Source organism: Chiloscyllium plagiosum, chromosome 33 (assembly GCF_004010195.1).
Source record: "Chiloscyllium plagiosum isolate BGI_BamShark_2017 chromosome 33, ASM401019v2, whole genome shotgun sequence".
NCBI classification, from domain to species: domain Eukaryota; kingdom Metazoa; phylum Chordata; class Chondrichthyes; order Orectolobiformes; family Hemiscylliidae; genus Chiloscyllium; species Chiloscyllium plagiosum.
This window is the reverse complement of record NC_057742.1, coordinates 9,888,126-9,907,796: the sequence shown is the minus strand read 5'-3', so window position 1 is coordinate 9,907,796 and position 19,671 is coordinate 9,888,126. Positions and strand designations below refer to the sequence as shown.

The following is a 19,671-nucleotide window of genomic DNA, read 5'->3' as shown; positions in this document are numbered from 1 at the left end:
CTATGCCCTCTAGTTTTGAACTCTGCTGTCCTGGGAAAAAGACCCTATCACCCTATCTATGCCCCTCATAATTTTACAAACTTCTATGAGGTCACCCCCTAATATACAGGTAACCATCTCCTAGCAAGAAGATTTAGAGGGATATTAATCTTGTACGGTACGACAGCCTGCATTTGTAAGACACTGTACAGTATAACTCATGTGTGAAATCGTTAAGTCAATAGCATGCTTGAGTAAATAATGAAACTATAGAAAATGGTGCAATCTGAAAATAAAGGTCACAAGCTGCTGTTATTGAATTGGCCAAATTGAATTTCCACTTGTGGAAAGTGTTCACATTGTAAAGCCAGTCCAACAACAGAACACTTAATGTAAAATTAATGACAACACTTAACAGGGCTTTGTATAATGTCTTTTCTCAGAATGGTGACTGTAAGGTCTATACATTCATCAGAATCTTTCTGTGATTGCTCTGAATGTAGTAATAACATTTAAAGAAAGACGTTAAAGTACACAACATCTTTTGCACGACAATAATACCTGTGACGCTTGAAAGTATGGTCATTATTGTAATGTAGAAAATGTGACAGTCAATAGGTACACAAGAGGTTCCAGGAAGAACATGACCCAGAGATCATTTATTTTGTGCGATGGCTGTTTGTGTAACTCAAAAGCTAAGACACAGGGGATAGCTCCCTTGCTCTGCTTCAAAATAGCATCTCAGAATCATTTTATATCCAGCTGGAAAGGCAAATAAATCTCAAGTTTTGAGTTTCAACTGAAAAACGACATCTCTGACAGTGCAGCACTCCCTCAGCACTGATCAGGAGCATCAGCCTGAACTTTTGTGCTCAGATCCTGGAGTGGGAATCAAGCTCAGAAACTCAGAGATGAGTGCACTACCAATATGACGACTGATACAGGAAGATCCCACGTATCCCTATCTGTACAAGATCTGTGGAAACCATGCTTTCAATATTTTTGCTGAAGGAATTTTAATTTGCTGAGAACAATTTCCCAAAATCATTTCTTCTGTCGTTTCTTTTATCTGACAGACAGTGAACAATATGATCAACACCACAGTAAAAGGAACCTGGGAGAAGCATTCAACTAAACACATTCTTCGCATCAAAACCATAAACTGTCGGAGCAGGAGTCGGCCATTCGGCCCATCAAGGCTGCTCTGCCATGCAATGATATTATGGCTGATCTGATAATCCTCAACTTCCTTTTCCCTCACAACTTTTGGTCTACTTCTGGAATAAAAATCTCTCTGTCTCAGGCTTGATTAGACTTAATGTTTCAGCCTTAACAGTCCTCTAAAGTAAAGACTTTCACAGGCTCACCACCCTCCAAGAGAAAAAAAGTTCTTCTAAATCTTTGTTTTAAACTAGGTGGTTCCTTACTCTGAGATTATGTCCTCTGGTCCTCGGTTCACCCGCAGGGAGAAATAAACTCTGCACCTACTCCGTCAAGCTCCCTAAAAACTTTAAAATAAAACAATAAATTGCAGATGCTGGAGATCTGAAACAACAACTGATCCCATATCTGGGATCAAACTAGTGAATCTTCTGCAGACTGCCTACAATGGCAGTCAATAATTTCTTAGATTAAGGAGACCAAGACTATTACAGTATGGCAATAGTGGTTTAACTATTGTATAGCTTTGGCAAGTCATCCTTATTTTTTACAATTTATTTCCTTTGAAATAAAGACACTAAGGTCTGTTAAAAGGAAAATCCAATTTCTCTTTCTCATTCTGTAGAAGAAAGGGTGTGCAGTTATTTCTTGTCACGTCCCATCGCTAGAGAAGCCCCAAAGCATTTCACATCCTTAGAACTGCCTGATGCAGTCACACTTTTCTGAAGTGCAGTATGCTGTCAGTGCAGCATTGAAGTGTCAGCCAAGCTGATGTGCGCAAGTGTTGGAATGGGGCTTGAAGCCAGAACCATATGACTTAACAATTGGTATTCTGCCACTCGTCATTCAACGACATGTGCAACCATTAACAAGACCACCCATGGTGTACAAGACTACCAACGACTTTTTTTAAACGCGCCCTGCATTGATTTCTAATCAGATAGAACCACTCACTGGGAGCGGTCAAGGATGGGGTTTCTGATCTCATGTGAAACCCAGAGAGAGCAGTGTGTCTGTGTGGCATTTTACACGGCTACTCACATCATCTTTATTTTGCTTCCTACCTTTCCATGGCCTTTGGGCTTTACTGGCAAAGCCAGCATTTGTTGCCCTTGACCAAGTGGCTTGTGCCGCCATTTCAGACTTCAGTTAAGAGTGAACCACATTGCCACAAGTCTGGAGTCACATGTCAGTCAGAACAAAGAAGGGTGGTAGGTTTCCTTCCCTAAAGGACACTCATGAGCCCGATGCAGTTTTCAATTCCTGTGTTTCAGATATATCTAATCAACCTGCTCAGAGACATTATTACACACCTTTGGATCAGGTGGGACATGAACCTGGATCTCCTTGCTCGGAAATAGCCTTTCTTTGAACTCCACTGGCTCCACAGCATTTTCTTGGGTCTCTAATTTACTAGCTGCACTACATTAACACTACCCCACCATCTTTCCCAATTCCAGATTTTTATTAATTGCAATTCAATCTCCACCAGTTGTTGTCAATACTCTCTCTAATTTACTTTCTCGGTGCAGAGAGCTGTTGTGGCATGTGGTAGTGAACCTACCTTTGAGCCAGGATGCCCAGGTTCAAATCCCACCTGCATTAACATCTCTGAAAAGGTTGATAAGGAAAATATCTATTTTCGCATTCCACAAGTCTCCGAGGTCCACATGCAGCATTCACTCCTGAAGTCGGAATGTCAACATGCCAGTGTGCAAAACCTCGGAATAGCCCTGCAGCTTAGAGGGAACACTGGACGCGCAATTGTGGGATTGAACCGAAGTCCCTAGAACACATTCACAATCATCTGGTATGCATGACTCCATCCATCACTCCATCTTCTTGAGCTTATCCATTCACTTCAATCACCATATCCACCTTTCTGTTTCATTTATTCTTTCATGGGATTAGGGCATCCCAGCATCTGTTGCCCATCCCCCATTGCCCTTGAATTATGCAGTTTGCTGGACCATTCCCAAGGTAGTCCACCACATCACTGATGTCTCATAGGCCAGACCATGTATGGTCATGCCTGGTTTGGATCAAAGAGTAATATAGCACAGCAAAGGGCCCTGAAACACATCAATATTGCACCAACATGATGCCTTTCTAAACTGAAAACCTTTTGTTTCTTTATGATCTGTAACCCTCCTTTCCCTGCCAATTTGTATCTCTGTTACGATGCCTCTTCAATGTTGCTATCATCTCCTCTGACAGTGTATTCTAGGGACTGAACACCCTCTCTGTAAAATCTGCCTCTCACATCTCCTTTAAGCCTACTCTGTTTTTACCTTAAACTCATGTCTCCTAGTAACTGACATCCATACCCTGAGAAAAAGACTCTGATTATCCATTCTATCCACGCCTCTCATTTGTGAACTTCTATCAGGGGGCCCCTCAGCCTTCGACTTTCAAGTGTAAACAGACCAGGTTTGTCCAATCTCTCCTCATAGCTAATACCCACCAAACCAGGCGACATCCTGGTAAACCACTTCTGTGCCATTTCCAAAACCTCCATATCCTTCAGGTAGTGTGGCGACCAGGATTAATTCATTTTGACCAGCTTTTTTTGCCAGAATTTGAACCCATGTACCCACAGCATTAGCCGGTATGTGTGGATTTTTACACCAGTGACATTACCATTACATCATCATTTCTCCACGTGGGACAAACTATCTGCACTCATAGCTAGTTTAGCTCGGGCTATCCGCATATAGATTGATGAGGTACAGACTGGTCATGAGTCTGTAAGGTATTGTCAATGGAATCTTGTGGCACAGCAGATTACAGCTGGTACTCTCCGGTGATGGAGGGGAGGGTGGTGGGTAGGGTGCTGATGTAGTGGTCTGTTTTGTCTTGGCTGGTGTTAAGCTCCAAATGTTATTAGAACTGCAGTCATCCAAGCAAGTGGAAAACATTCCACCATATTCCCCCTCACCTTAGCTTTGTAGAATGGTAACCAGGCCATGGAAAGTCAGGAGGATAGCAACTTGCTGCAGAATTCCCTTGTGACCTCAGCATTTAAATGAAGTTTCTGGTCAAGGATAACCCCGGTATGTTGATGGTGGGATGTGCTAATGGGTAGCCCACTTGTCACCAAGCGGGCTGTTTGCAACCAGCCATATGGACTCCAATTAATTGCAGAAGTGGTTTCCCAAAATGTTTGTCCTCGAGAAACCAATAACAGGAACAAAACAAAGCAGAGAAAACCATTCCTTCCCACATGAAGAAAAGCTTTTTTGAAGTGATCCACATGTCATCATCATCAAAGCTAATTTCGTAATGGGGGAATAGAATCCCTGCAGCGTTTACTGGAATAGTTGGATCTTCTCAAACTTTTGAGGGAAACAGAAACTTAACCTAAGTTTGCTGACTGTTTTGTAAAATTAGTATTTTGTCACAAATTCGTGTCTCTGGTTCAGCACTCATATTCAATGGAGAGCCACATCCTGTTTACATAAGGCTATAATTTCAGCCATCATCCAATTGCAAAATATCTTTCAAAGACCACAAAGACATTTAAGGTTTGGAATGAGAATGAAGTTTTGGAAGGCTGAAACCACTCGTAGTATTTTACTTGCATCTTGGGCAAGCTTTAAGTGGGCTTTAACAAAATGTGCACTTTCTGGCATGCAGCCAAGGAAGTTAGATTAGCTTAGATTAGATTCCCTACAGTGCGGAAACAGGCTCTTCGGCCAAATGGCTTAATTCTGCTCCAATATCTTAAGGACGTTTAATTCAAGGTTTTGTACTGAATCCAAATTTCACCACCTGCCTTGGTAGGATGAGCATTAGAAAGAGTCATAGAGCTTTCAACAGCATGAAAAGGGGGTCTTTAGCCCATCATATCTGCATTAGTCATCAAGCATCTATCTAGTCTAATATTTTTATCGAGCATTTGACCTGACTGTGTGATAATTGCATTTCAGCCAAATACTTTTTAACTGTTTTAAGGACTGCTCCATCAACTACCCTTTCAAATGCTAAGTTTCTGATACCTTCCAGGTGAAAATATTTTTCCTTAAATCCCCTCTAAATTTCCTTTCTTTAAAAACTGTTCCCCGGTTAATTACTCCACTACTAAAGGGAAAAGCTTCTACTTATTAACTTGTCCATACCCCTCAGAATTTTATACACCTCAGATTCTCCCCACAGACTTCTCTGCTCCAAGAATGACAATCCTAGTCTATCTCGTTTCTCTTCATAGGTGACAGGTAACATCAAGGTTCTTCTGCACCTTGTCTAGTGCAGTCACATCCTTCCTAAAGTTTGACAACCAGAACTGCACTCTAGCTGTGGACTAATTATTATAAACTGTTCCATCATAACTTCCTTGCTCTTGGAGTCAATGCCAATAAGGTGTCCCATTCAAACCCGTGGAACAGCCTGGGACTCTGGATTAGCGGTACAGTGAAATTACCATTGATCCACAGCCTCACCTAAATATACTCCATTTCGAGTGGCTCATTGATGCTGCTTCCTCTAGCACTAGACCTTCACCATGTTTTCACACTTACCTGCATCCGTACCGTTCTTGGTTGTCTCTAGCAGTCCCTCCAGCACGTGCTCCACGATGTTCTCAGGGGTGTCTGAGAGATGCCACAACTTACTGCTGAGAGTGGACCCATTGGGGCTGATTTCCCCCGATGACAGGGAAGGACTGGTCAGGTCGTCCTCTGTGTCTGTCCATTTACTCTCCAGGCATCCGATGTCCGGGCTAAACTCATCTTTGGGGCTGGGGCTGTCACTGCCAGACACTGTGTCCTTTAGGAATGGGAGTATTTTGGAGGCGCTCGGACGCCGCTTCAGGGTCCCTGGGAAAATGCCATCCTTTTCCACGCGGCTTCTGGTCAGAGTCGAGGTTTGTTTCTTCAGAAATTTCTCTATCTGCTTCATCCCTGTCATCGTCTTGGAATACTGATCGGGACTGAAGGAGTACTCTCAGCGAGTCTGAACGCCTGTGCTTTTCTGGGCGGGGCTCTACCTCATCGTGAAGGCTGTTTGTTTCAAACGAAGGCGAACACAACGCTGGAGGGCAATTCACTCCCATTGACTGTTTGAAGCAAAACAGGAATTTCCATGGCAGTCTGCAAGCTGATACTAGTAGGTGAGAGGGAAAAAGAGGCAAAAACAACACAGCAGTAATCAGACAAGATGCTAGACAGTCAGTAAAATGAATCCCAAACCTTGAAAATAGTAGAAAGGGATTTACCAGAGACTCAAATCTTGTTTTAAAGTTCTTCGCAATTTAACCCTTTAAATCCTCCCCTCTTTTCATGAGCCAGCATCTTTCCTTAACTCCCTCCCACTGCCATTCACCATTCCATGCATGAATAGGCAGCTAAGAAAGATTTGCATTTGGATCGCACTCTTAGTGTCTGCAAGGTATCCCAAAGTCCTTTCCAGATAACAGCACATCTGACGTCTGGCCCCTGCAGTAATGCAATGGAGCTGCTTCCCAGGTCCCACTCCTGCTGCTCTGTAATCGGCTGCTGGGCAGAATCTCACGGTGAAATTCGTGCCAAAATTTAAACCCTTCCAGGATTAGCGTTTACCCCCTCGTCTAACACTTACTCCCCATTAGCTACTCCCAAACCTCCCCAGCCCATGTTGCCAGACTGAGAATGGAAACACAGTGAGGTCCAGGGACAAGACGGAATCCACAGCACCATGCAGCTCAGTGTTGGTACAGGATTAACTATTAAACCTCCAATTCCACCTGACAATTTATGATAAGAGTGCCCAATTTGTTAGGTTTTCTTTGTTTCTTCAGGTCTCGCCAAACAGAAATGACCTTTGCTTAGAAAATTCCAAATCAAATCATATAATCCCTACAGTGCAGAAGCAGGCCATTCGGCCCATCGGGTCCGCACTGATCTTCCAAAGAGCATCCCACCCAGACCCACCCACCTACTATATCCCGACAACCCTGTATTCCCCATGGGTAATCCACCTAGCCTGGACACTATGGGCAATTATCATGGCCAATCTGCCTAACCTTCACATCTCTGGACTATGGGAGGAAACCCACACAGACACAGGGTGGATGTGCAAACTCCACACAGATACACTGCCCCAGTATGAAATCAAACCCAGGTCCCTGGCGCTGTGAGGTGGCAATGCTCACCACTGAGACACTGTGCTGCCCATATGTAACCTCTGTCAATGTGCCTAACTTCAAGATTGTGTGGAAGAATGTCAAATCCATCGTGTTTCCTCCAGCACCATCACCCCTTATCACAATTCAATTTTGTTGGTTACTACTACAAAGTGAGGTGAAATCCTCATGCAATGTCAGCTGGAGGTTATAATATTTCCAAGACCCCAGGATTATAAATTAGTCAGGATTCCTGCTCCTGGTTACAATTCAGTCGCTTGCTGGAAAGGTGCACAGAATCATGGAATCGTACAGCACTTAAGAAGATCACTTGACCCTTCACGTCTGTGCTGGCCTTTTGAGAGCTAGCTAATTAGTCTTACTCCCCACAGCCCTGCTATTTTTATCCCTTTCAAAGTATACATCCAATCCCTTAAGAAAGTGACTGTTGCATCTGCTTCCACTACCCTCTGAGGCTATGCAATCTAGATCATAACAACTCACTATATTAAAATAAAGAACTCACACTGAACAGGATAAACTCCAATTCTGATGCAAGTCCTCCCCCCGCCCCCTGAGGTTGAACAATGACCTGTCCAGTCTCACCATGACAAATGGTCACTTGAACAAGCTCCCATGGGATCCAATTGTCTTGGATCGACTCCCAGAACTTCCAGGAGAGGAGAGTAACAATGAGGGTCAGTAGTAAGCAAAGAATTGCATTGAGTGGGGCTGGTGGTGCTGGTGGAGGTGGGGGAGTGGTGGTGACACAACGGGTCCTACAGGCTTCCGTACAATCTTAACGTTAGTCACACTGACAGAGGTTACCCAAGGTCGCTACTCACCACACCACATGGGGTGCAAGGGGAAATGCTCAACCTATCACTCTAACTGATGGATAATGGTCTCACTATTAGCAAGAGAAATTACTTTCCTTTAGAAACATTGCTCCATACCATTCACACACTTTCCCCATCCCATCCCTCCCCAAGAAAATTAGGAAAACAAACGTAGTTTAATTTAACAAATTGCTGAATAAGCTTTTTTACGCTAACATGCGCTGCATCGAACACACATCACTGCTTTGCTCAACAGCCTGGCAGAAGCATGGACACGGAAGGACAAACTTCAAAATAACTAGACTGGGTGTATGCTAAATATAAACAAATAATAATCATTCTTGATCACACCATTGGTCATCACTTTGAATGGCAAACAGAAGCTACAGATCGGAAAATTGAGTTATTTCAGTCTGATTAACCCTTAGGTGTCAGAAGAGTTGCCAGTTTTGATATGAATACCACTGGCCATCAGTACTCAATATTTCCCTGTTGTGGTATTCTATAAATTCTTCTTTTCAAACTCTAATGAGTGTAGCAGAAATAAAATATTGAGTAAGGAAATTAAAAAATGGTATTACTTTTTTTTGCAGAAGACAGAATGAAGCCTGATGTTTTCAGACCTTTCTCTTGTGTAGGACTGAAGACCAGGAAGGTCCCAGGCACAATCAAGGACTCAGTAGGTTAACTGCAGGCCAGAAAAAGATGGCCACAAGTGGCCTCAACACACTTGGGCCTGGGAGGGAAAAGAAAATACAACAGCTCACATCTAGCCACTAGCCAGTGATACCAAACATATGCATGAATGCTAGATAAATATAGGCTCCAGCACAATGATATGGTGCAAATGCAGTCACCCAACAGTCCTATAGATTAAGAATAGTCATTGGATCAAGCGACTACAGAAACCTCTGCAACTGTATCCCCTGATGATTCAGTAGAGATGAGAAAAAGGGAAAAAAAGAAAAAGCATTAAAAAAAATTCATTTTGTCAGTCAGATCTTAGCCTCTTCCAAGTTCCACTATTCCAGTTTAAGTCTTGGAGTCAAGTCTCGCATTCTTGGTCTTTCCCCGATTAGCAACTCATGTCTCATGCTATTCGCAATCAGAACCTCCTCAATCCAACAGACTACACTGCCCCCAGCCACTCACTACTATATTCATCCAAATTAGTTCATGAACAGTTTTGACAGAGGGCAAGGCCACTTTAACCTTGCATTCTTCTCCCTTCCAATCCCCTCACCCTTTTTAAAAAAATTAATACAGGGGATGTGTGTTGCTGACTGGGCCAGCATTTAAGGCCCATCCCAAGTCACCCTTGACAAGATGATGATGAGCTGCCTTCTTGAACTCCTCCAGTCCATTTGGTGCAGGGACACCCACAATGCTTTTGTCAGGGAGTTGCAGGATTTTTGACCAAGTAACAGTGAAGGAGCAGCATCATGGGAGTCTGTAAAATCCATCCCCAGCCTTAGTGTGCTCCATATTCACACCATTCTCAGACTGAAGCAGTTTTTCCCTCAATTTTTATTGGATTTATCAGTGACCATCTTATGCTGCAAGTGGGAATTATGTATCTGTTGTCTCAAGACGTTCAACCACAATCAATGTACACCACATGCATTTTCTCCCCAACATGAATGAATCTGAATACAAGTGAATGAGATTTTATGGATCCTGCTGCACCATGTACAGACCTGTCTAACTAAATTAATACCAGGGTGTGGAATTTTGAAAAGGCAATTGAGAATTATGTTTTCTCCTAGTACTGTATACTAAGTCTTGACCCCTTTAAAGAGAAATGCATTGTTTACATATGTAATAGCATTTTTAGAATTTGGGTTTCAAAACAGAGGTAGATAGTTATTTGTTACTTCTGCAAAGGGTTTCTCAAAATAAAACAAGGTCAAAATCTTTCCAGAACGATGACCAAATCCAGCATATTGTCAGAAAGCAAGTGACAGCAGACTTAGAGTGGCAATGAACAATGTTTGCGTGGCAAAAGTGAGGACTGCAGATGCTGGAAATCAGAGTTTAGATCAGAGTGGTGCTGGAAAAGCACAGCAGGTCAGGCAGCATCCGAGGAGCAGAAAAATCAACGTTTCGGGCAAAAGCTCTTCATCAGGAATGTTTACATGGTTGGGTGTACAATGGTTAGGGTAAATATGTAAGACCATTAGTTTTGTTTATAAGTTCAGAAGAATCTAAGACGTACATGTTTCAAAACATTCAGTGCAGAAGGCACCAGATTTGAGTTTAGAAGCAAATTTAGTTTTTCTCCTAGGAGGAGTTTATGTTAATTCAGGGAACCTGTCACTTTAGTGGAAAGGTTTAATTTGTGAATCTTCCAAACCAGGAGAGTTCAGTTAGAAATCTCTAAGTTATTACAATTGAGAAAATTTATATTTTCAGATATGTGGAAAAAATCATGTTGACAGGTAGAATTCATCACTTTGATTTGCTCTGTGTGAGATCGTTCTAACATTTTGATAGCTTGGTTTGTTTCTTCCTTTATGTAATACATTTTTATTCTCTTAAAGAAAAGCTGCAGTCGTGTGTAAATGTCTAATCACCATGTTAACGGACAAAAAGAAAACAGCAATCAAGCCAGATTTCATTGTGGGGACCGATTTGTCCAGCCACACCATTAAGTTGGATCAATCCACTCTTTATGTTCAAGTACACAGTACATGATACTGCCAGAAACCGCATCAATGACCTCCTATCAAAATAAAAGTCATTACAAACTCAGCTCTGGAGGAAACTGTGACTGATATCAACCAGATGGAGAGCATTAAAGCCCTTGGAATTCAACTGAGGCCTTGAACTATGGTGGGCCTAACCTACACACTCCATGAGATTTTCATGGACTGCTGGGAACAGGGCAACATTGCACTGCAATACTGGAACCTTCTTCAGTTCTGAAGAGTCACAGTGGATTCAAAATGGTAACTCTGTTACTCTCTCTCTACCGATGCTGCCAGAGTTGCTGAGTTTCTCCTGTTTTTGTCTTAGTGCTCCACAGGATCTTTGTGACACTACTATCAACACTCTGTACAAAAACAAAGGAGGTAGAGCAAGACTATTCCAACGACTGTGGGATCATCATCCTTCCTATTACTGGGAAGATCCTGGCTGGACTACTTCTGAACTGACTTGAAACCATCATTGCAGAAAAAAACCTCCCACCCGAGAGAGCTGGTGTCATTTGAGATCCAATAGGTGCACCACAGACCTGGGCGTGCACTTAGACAAACAAAAAGAAAAGCATCACCAGCAAAACTAGGGCCAGTATGTTACTTTTTTTGATCACACCAAGGCATTCTGCACTGTGAGCAAAGATAGACTTTGGAAAATCCTTAAAATTCTTGGATGCCAACTCGGATTCCTGGCCATGGTGGAGCAATTTCACAACAATTAGTAGGGAGGAGTTGTAGAGTCATAGAGCACAGTAACAGACTCCTTTGGTCCAATCAGTCCATGCCGAACATAATCCCAAATTTAACTCGCCCCACCTGCTTAGCTCCTGGCTCATATCCCTCCAAATACTTCTTATTCATGTACTGATTCAAATGAATTTTAAATGGAATTGCAACCATGTCTACCATTTCCTTAGGAAGTTCATTCCACTCTCTGTGTAAAAGGTTTGCCCTTCTTAAATCTCTTTCCTCCCACCTTAAAAAAGTGCCCCCGGGTCTTGAAGTCCCCCAGCCTACAGTCAAGCAACAGAGACATCTCCGGACCCTTCTGAATGTCCCATGGCCCCACTGGAGCAGGGCTTTGACCTTATTCATCATCTGCATTGTCACAAAGCTATAGCAGTCAACAGAAAGTTTTAAAGAATGAATTTATGCAAATTCCCAGATTAATGGAGGTCTTTTTGATCTCAGTTGTCTTTGGGCTTACACAAAAATACAGGAAAATGCAACCACGAACTTCTTTATACTGGCGCCTGTGCTCTCCTGATCCACAGCCAGTCAGACATGCAACACAAAACAAAATGTATAACTGAGGCTGCACATTGCTTCAAATGAAAAATCAGTTTAAGATATAAAGAGAAGCCTTGCATCAGCCTGGACTTGAAGAAGGATACAGACTGCAAAGCATTGGTATTGAATGAAACAAGCTCAATGCTGTCAAGCTATTGAATTATTTGGGGACAATCATTTGACACCACAAGGATTTAGGCCTGAACCAGGTCACAATGCACCTTTCTCATTCATGAGCCAATCAGTTAACTCTGATTTCTCTCCACAAATACTGCCAGACCTATTGAACTTTTTCAGCAATTTCTGTTTTGTTTCGGGTTTCCAGCATCTGCAGTTTAAATTCTCAGATACAGTGCTTCCCTGTCAGGATGTGCAATCTTTCAGGTGAGGCATTACTGAGTTCCTGTAAGCCCTCTCAGGTGGGTGTAAAAAATCCCATGGCGCAGTTTTGATGCAGATCAGTAGTACAAGCCAATTTCCATTAGCATCTGCAGTTCTTTCATTTTATTTTGTTCAGTTTTTTTTTCCTTTTTCAGTGATGAAAGCCCCAAGCTGTTTAATCTTTCCAGATAGATTCACAGTCTCAACTCGGGTATCAACTTTGAAAATACGTTGAGCATCTGTTCTGTATTCTTTCTCCTTTGCTAGATATTGATCACAGTGATTTTACATTCTTTCTCGCTAAGCATCCACTGGCATTGAATAGTATTCAGACCCTCTGTATAAAGTAGTAGGTTAATTTAAAAAAACCTCCATCCACTTTCACAATTCCACACCTTAATACTAATTTATTTTAACAGGTCCATACATGAAACATCAAATTTCCCTCGCTTGATGTTCCTTTTATAAATTGGTATAGCAAAGGACATTAGCAAGACTATCATCCTTCATGAGCATTTGTTCATATCAATGATCCAGGTAGAGTAGAAAAATATTGCATCTGGTGTGCATTTATTGCATGGTTTATATTCTTGGGGCAAAAGAAAATTCCATGGGTTAGGAAATACCTTGGGGAAAGCAACGAAGCATTCTGACTGGCACCGAATCAGAGTGGCTTTGGACAGCAGGCTATTTAAGCCCATTGCGCCTGAACTGGTAAATCATTGTCTTTAATAACAGCCAGTCAATATTTTGCTTAATATATTAGTGTTTTACAAAGTTGATCAGCCAAACTGATTTAAAAAAAAACACACATGCCTCGTTCCATTAATGTCGACTAGCTCACTTTCTATCCTATAGGACAATTTTATCATAGTTGGAATTTTGTAAAACTCTTTACATAAAAACTTCATTCATTAAGATACACCAGTGAACAACAAAATCTTGTTTGTGGCTCAGTTAGTCCCTCTGAGTCAGAGGTCCCACTCCAAGGACTCGAGAGCAAACAGTTCAGACTGCCACTTCAGCACAGCCCTGGGTAGAATACTTTTTTAAAAAAAAGACAGGATCATACAAATTCAGTATCCCATTCCCACTTTCTCTCCATACCCCTTCATCCCTTTAACCACAAGGGCCCCGTACAGCTCCCTGTTGAATATATCTAACGAGCTGGCGCCAACAGCTTTCTTTGGTAGAGAATTCCACAGGTTCATAACTCTGAGTGATGGGCAATCTTTCAGGTGAGGCATTACTGAGTTCCTGTAAGCCCTCTCAGGTGGGTGTAAAAGATTCCATGGCGCAGTTTTGATGCAGATCAGTAGTACAAGCCAATTTCCATTAGCATGATATAAAGAGATTATCTACTTCCATTTGTAGGAGTTCTTCAGCTGGTCATGTACACGTTGGCTATTGTTTTGCCAACATTGAAACAGTGACGCCACTTCATTGGCAGCAAACAGCTTTCAAACAGACTGCGATTGCGAAAGGCATGACTTAAATGTAAACTTGTCTTTCTAATGATACACAAGCATAGAAGTAATTTACGTACAGCATCCCAGATAGTGAAAACAGTGTCCAAGCACTGTATCTGAGAATTTAAAAAAAAACTACTACCCCAATACAATGCTTAGAATAATGGGCTTGTACTTACTGGAATTTAGAGGAATGAGTGGGTTGCGATATTGGCAAAGTCCATAACTGGGGGACAGTCTAAGAATAAGGGGTAAGCCAATCAGGACTGAGTTGAGGAAGAATTGTTTTCACTCAGAGTTATGAACCTGTGGAATTCTCTACCAAAGAAAGCTGTTGGCGCCAGCTCATTAGATATATTCAACAGGGAGCTGTACGGGGCCCTTGTGGTTAAAGGGATGAAGGGGTATGGAGAGAAAGTGGGAATGGGATACTGAATTTGTATGATCCTGAATTTTAAAAAAAAAGATTACTTTTAAATATATGCAATAGAAGGAAACGTCTGAATTGTGACATAAAGCAGCATTTGAGATGTGATAGAAATTGAAGTATCTCAATGAGAGTATGAGAGACATGTAATTGATGCCAATTTTCGATATCTGCTCACTGTGGGTCAGAAGGTTCATTGCTTTTGGACAGAATACTACATCCCATTACTCACCATGGAACACTATGCTGCTGGCTAGAGGATATATCTAACTCTGCTGGATCTTCTAAACTACAAACTGTAACAATCCCATCACCCTCCATCAATTGGAGGCAAAATATTCATATCTTGATGTATTCACCTTCCTTTAAAAGTCAATTAAAAGGTGCTTTTTAGTGAAAGTTTCACAATATATTGGAGCAACTGGCTTTTCTTTCATTTAACCATGTAAAATCACTCAAAAGGTGCAGCTATCGCAATATTTGCTGAAAAATAATGTGAGCACTCACAAAATTTGTAGAGAAAGGGGGACAAGTGCAAATACAGGTATTTATAACAGGTTAAATTAATAGATAGCGAGTTTTGAGAAGGTTTGTAGCTCTCATTAGTATCTTTACACACAGATGAGGAAAGACTGGGATAACACATCCATCCAAGGACAAGTCAAACAGAAACACGCACAAGAATTCCTAGAAGCACGGCATTCGGACCGGAACTCTATCAACAAACACACTGACTTGGATCCCATTTGCCACCCCCTGAGAAAAAGAACATGAAATGATATCACCAAAGGAAATGACATCAACAACCCAAGGAAACGTAAACACTAAATAAAAAGCAGGCCATACCACCAGTGCTTTACCGGAGGCTCACTGATGATGTTACCTAGTGTGGTGATGAAATATCTGAAAACAAACCTTCCAGCTCAGTGAGCAAATCTACATCCTAAATTAATAGATATTAATGGAATATCAAATTTAAACTGTGGAGGCCTGATAGCAATTTCTGTTAAAAAAAAAATTGCAAATGTGTCAAAAATATTTCATGAATATTCAGCAATGTAATGCATTTTCAGCTCTGCCAAGATATTATGCAGACATATGGAGCCTTTTATTGTAGGAGTTGTGAACCTAAACCCAGGTATGAGGGTGTTAAAAGAAACTCCTACTGGTACATGACAGCAGCAGTAAAAGATTGTGCATCCTGCTGATCTGGTGTCGCTTTGATTTTACTAAAAGCTTTTACAAGTGAGATTTTATACAGCTCTTTGTCAAGTTAAGTGCAATATTCAAACGCAATAGGTCCTTCAGCCCACTGCATCAGTCAATAAAATCATGGCTGATGGGATTACTCCACGTTCTTACCTACACGATAACTTTTCACTCCCATGCTCATCAAGAATTGATCTATCTCTACCTTAGAAATTATTCTCTATATTCCTCTTCAGCCCTGATCAGATTAGATTCCCTACAGTGTGGAAACAGGCCCTTTGGCCCAACAAGTCCACACCGACCCTCCAAAAGAGAAACCCACCCCCCCTACATTCACCCCTGACTAATGCACCTAACACTAGGGGCAATTTAGCTTGGCCAATTCACCTAACCTGTACATCTTTGGACTATGGGGGGAAACCCACGCAGACACAGGGAGAATGTCTGTGTGGAGTTTGCACAGTCACCCAAAGCTGTAATCGAACCTGGGTCCCTGGCACTGTGAGGCAGCAGTGCTAACCACTGAGCCACCGTGCCGCCCCAAACCCTAGCACCTTGTGGGCAACACACCCTTCTGGACTGTCTCTTCTGGGGAGAACAATAAAGTTATAGAATCATAGGGCTGACCCTTTGGTCCAACTCGTCCATGTTGACCAGCTATCCTAACCTAATTGGTTCCATTTGCCAGCACTTGGCATATATCCCTCTAAACCCTTCTTATTCATATACCCATCCAGATGACTTTTAAATATTGGTAATCCACCACTTTCTCTGGCATATTCCATATACGCACCACCCTCTGCATGAAAATGTTGCCCCATATCAATACCCCTCCCTACAGTGTCCCCTACGACCATTATATTTCTTTTGTGTTCCCCCACCTGACTGGCTTCTTCAACACAATTGCATAAAAAGTTTGCTCATTCAACTATAGACCCTGCTCTCATCCAGACCAGCTGAAAGAACCTCAAGCCTGTTGGACAATTGCAAAGGCTAAGGCTCCTATAGTCTGGGTTTCCCTCACCTATCTCATCTGCAGCCAAACGCCTCTGGCCCTGACACTTCACTCTGTCAGAAGACCCTATCCAAAGAGAAATATCCAGCTAACTTTGCCCCTCTATGAGGCGTCACAGATTCTGTAGCTTAACGTCCAGTTCACAAACACAGAGCCGAGGTTCCTGCAGCCACAGAGACTTACTGCAGACACAGTCTGCTTTGAATCACACTGGCATCCAGCAGCTCCCATTTCCCTGTAGTCACGATACATTACAGGCAGTAAAGAAGACTAGTTAGCCATGGGCAGACTGAATCAAAATTCAAAGTGCAGCAATTTGAAAGTTAAAGCAGAACATTTATTCAAAATTGGATTGTTTCTTCATTAACTCAATAATTTTGTGGGGATGTAGGGGGAAGAGGTAAGGGGAAGGAAGACGAGTTTAAAGATCAATTCTTCTTGGCTCCTTGAGTAACTCTGGTGTATTGCTCAGTGAGAAGATGCACTAATCTATGGGAGTTCAGGTATGGAAGGAATACTTGCAATTTATCAGGACTGAAATTATATTCTAAACATTCTCTTCTGCGAAACACTTCATTAAACTTTCAAACACTTACCCATTAGTTTTTGAGGTATGCTGCCTGAGAAGGGATATTTTCCCTTTGATGTATAAAAATGGAAATGAAGAAGGATAAAGAACAAGAAAGAAATGAAAGAGTGCATTTATGTTATACTTAAACTGATTGCCTTCCCTGTTAAGTATTCATTGAAACTATTTTGTGTATGTCAAATTTCCAACCAAACCACGGCACGATAGTTCAGTGGTTAGCACTGCTGCCTCACAGTGCCAGGGACCTGGGTTCAATTCTACCCTCCGGCGACTGTCTGTGTGGAGCTTGCACGTTCTCCCTGTGTCTACATGGGTTTCCTCAGAGTGTTCCGATTTCCTCCCACAGTCCAAAGATGTGCAAGTTAGATGGATTGGCCATGCTAAACTGCCCATAAAACACAGGGATGTGCAGGTTCGGTGGATGAGCCATGGGAAAAGTAGCATTACAAGAGTAGAGAAGGATGTGAGTCTCGGTAGGATATTCTTCAGAGGGGCAGTGTGGACTCGATGGGCCTAATGGCCTGCTGCAACACTGTCGGGATTCTCTGATTCCAAGTGGGAAAGTTACATGTGGAATTCCATATAAATAGGAAACTGTAGATTGGAATCATAGGAATTCAATGAAATTGGATATTCAGTAAGACAGATTTTGACGATTGATTGAATAAACAATAAAGAGAAAAATATTTCTGAGCGTCCTGTAGGTTTACAGAAGATTAATCTTCATATGGAAGTAGTCTATAAAATACTTTGATGTCTACGGAGAATTATTTGGCATATAATCTTCCACGTTTAGATGAGATGCTAAAATAAGATCCCCTCTGCCCTGTCAGATGGAAGTATGAGATTCCTCGGTGCTATTTCAAAGCGCTGCTGGATTTCACCCTGATGTCTAGGCCAATATTTATTTAACAAAATATTTTTAATCAACGCATTTGGACATGTTATGAGACACCTCCAGGTCAGGTGGGAACTAAATCCAGACCTCCTGGCCCAGAGGCAGAAATATTATCACTACACCACAAGAACCATTCCCCCTCCCTGAAGTGGCCTATATTTATACTTCAACCAACGTTATCAAAACAGATCTGTTCATCATCACATTGACATTTGTGGGAGCTTACTGTGCATGGATATTCAGAGGTGTTTCCCACATTAGACCAATGATGGCACTTTAAGAATGCTTCATCAGCTGTCAAACACTTTTATGTCCTAGCATTGTGACAGCCACTGCAAAAATTGCAAATAATTCTTTGTCTGAAAACCTTGTGATGGTTTACTTGTGATACATAAAAGGAGGAAAAGAGATTGCATGTTTGCCAATTCATAGGAAATGTTCAATTTAGCATTGAGAGAAACTTACTTTAAAAGCACCTGCCTTGTTATTTCACAAATATGCTCAAACCAAAGGATGTATTTCTTAGTTCAAAGTGGCTCAATTCTTGGTACAATGCCCAAATTATCTCCATTCATTTTCTTTGCAACTGTCTCACAATTACTATCGTGTTAACATAATAACTATATTTAGTTTAACCTACTTAATGTAATTCATGAATTTACTTGGTGTACTTAATAGCTAAATAAATACACTGTCTGCACTCTAATTAATTTCTCATTATTTCTTCTTTAAAATGATAACGGGAATAAATTTTAAAACTCAGCCAGTTATTCACTGTAGTTAAAAATATATCTGCTTGAAATTAGCTTGCTTCAAATAGCTCCAGAGAAACAGCAGATGAGAGCTCTTTCATGAAATGCATTAATTGTTCATCTGACAATATCAATACTGGCAATTTGAACTCAAGAAGATTGACAAAACGACAAGGGTTGGACCAATGAGACAATGTCAATTGGCATCTCACAAATGTATGGGCAGTCAATGAATGGTGAACAATAATTCAAACACTGGCCAATTTTCCCCATCCCATCTCAGAGAACATTAAACAGGAGAAGACCATTCAGATCCTCAAACCTATTCTGAAATTTGAATTAGATCATGGCTGATCTGATCTTAACCTCCATCTACAACGTAGTTCCTTCCATCAACATCAATGCCAGATGAGAATAGTTCAATCTGAAATATGACACTGACACCAATTGTTAATATCACTATTACTGAACCAAGGACCCAATAGGCTGAATGAGCCAGCAAGGGACTTGTGCTGTTCCTTTTCAAGGGCACTCTTGCCCAGAACATGAACGTTGGCAGAGGTGAGAATGTGGCAGGATTCAGGCATAATTCACAAATCTAACGCCATTCCTGCCTCCAAGCTTGCCACCAGAGAGCACAGAAGTTTACTCTCACAAACTTGATTGAGTTTTTTGAAGACGTAACAAAGAAGATTGATGAGGGCAGAGCAGTAGATGTGATCAATATGGACTTCAGTAAGGCGTTTGACAAGGTTCCCCTTGGGAGACTGATTAGCAAGGTTAGATCTCACGGAATACAGGGAGAACTAGCCATTTGGATACAGAACTGGCTCAAAGGTAGAAGACAGAGGGTGGTGATGGAGGGT

General features: G+C 41.7%; 1 protein-coding gene across 1 annotated transcript in view; it reads right to left on the bottom strand.

The window, feature by feature from the left end:
- rapgefl1 (Rap guanine nucleotide exchange factor (GEF)-like 1) overlaps positions 1-19,671 on the bottom strand; it is a 107,460-nt gene that overhangs the window by 68,221 nt on the left and 19,568 nt on the right. The window contains exon 2 of the mRNA XM_043674880.1: positions 5,658-6,240. Within this exon, the coding sequence (XP_043530815.1) occupies positions 5,658-6,045 (388 nt within the window). The 5' untranslated portion in view covers positions 6,046-6,240. The remainder of the gene's footprint in view (positions 1-5,657; positions 6,241-19,671) is intronic.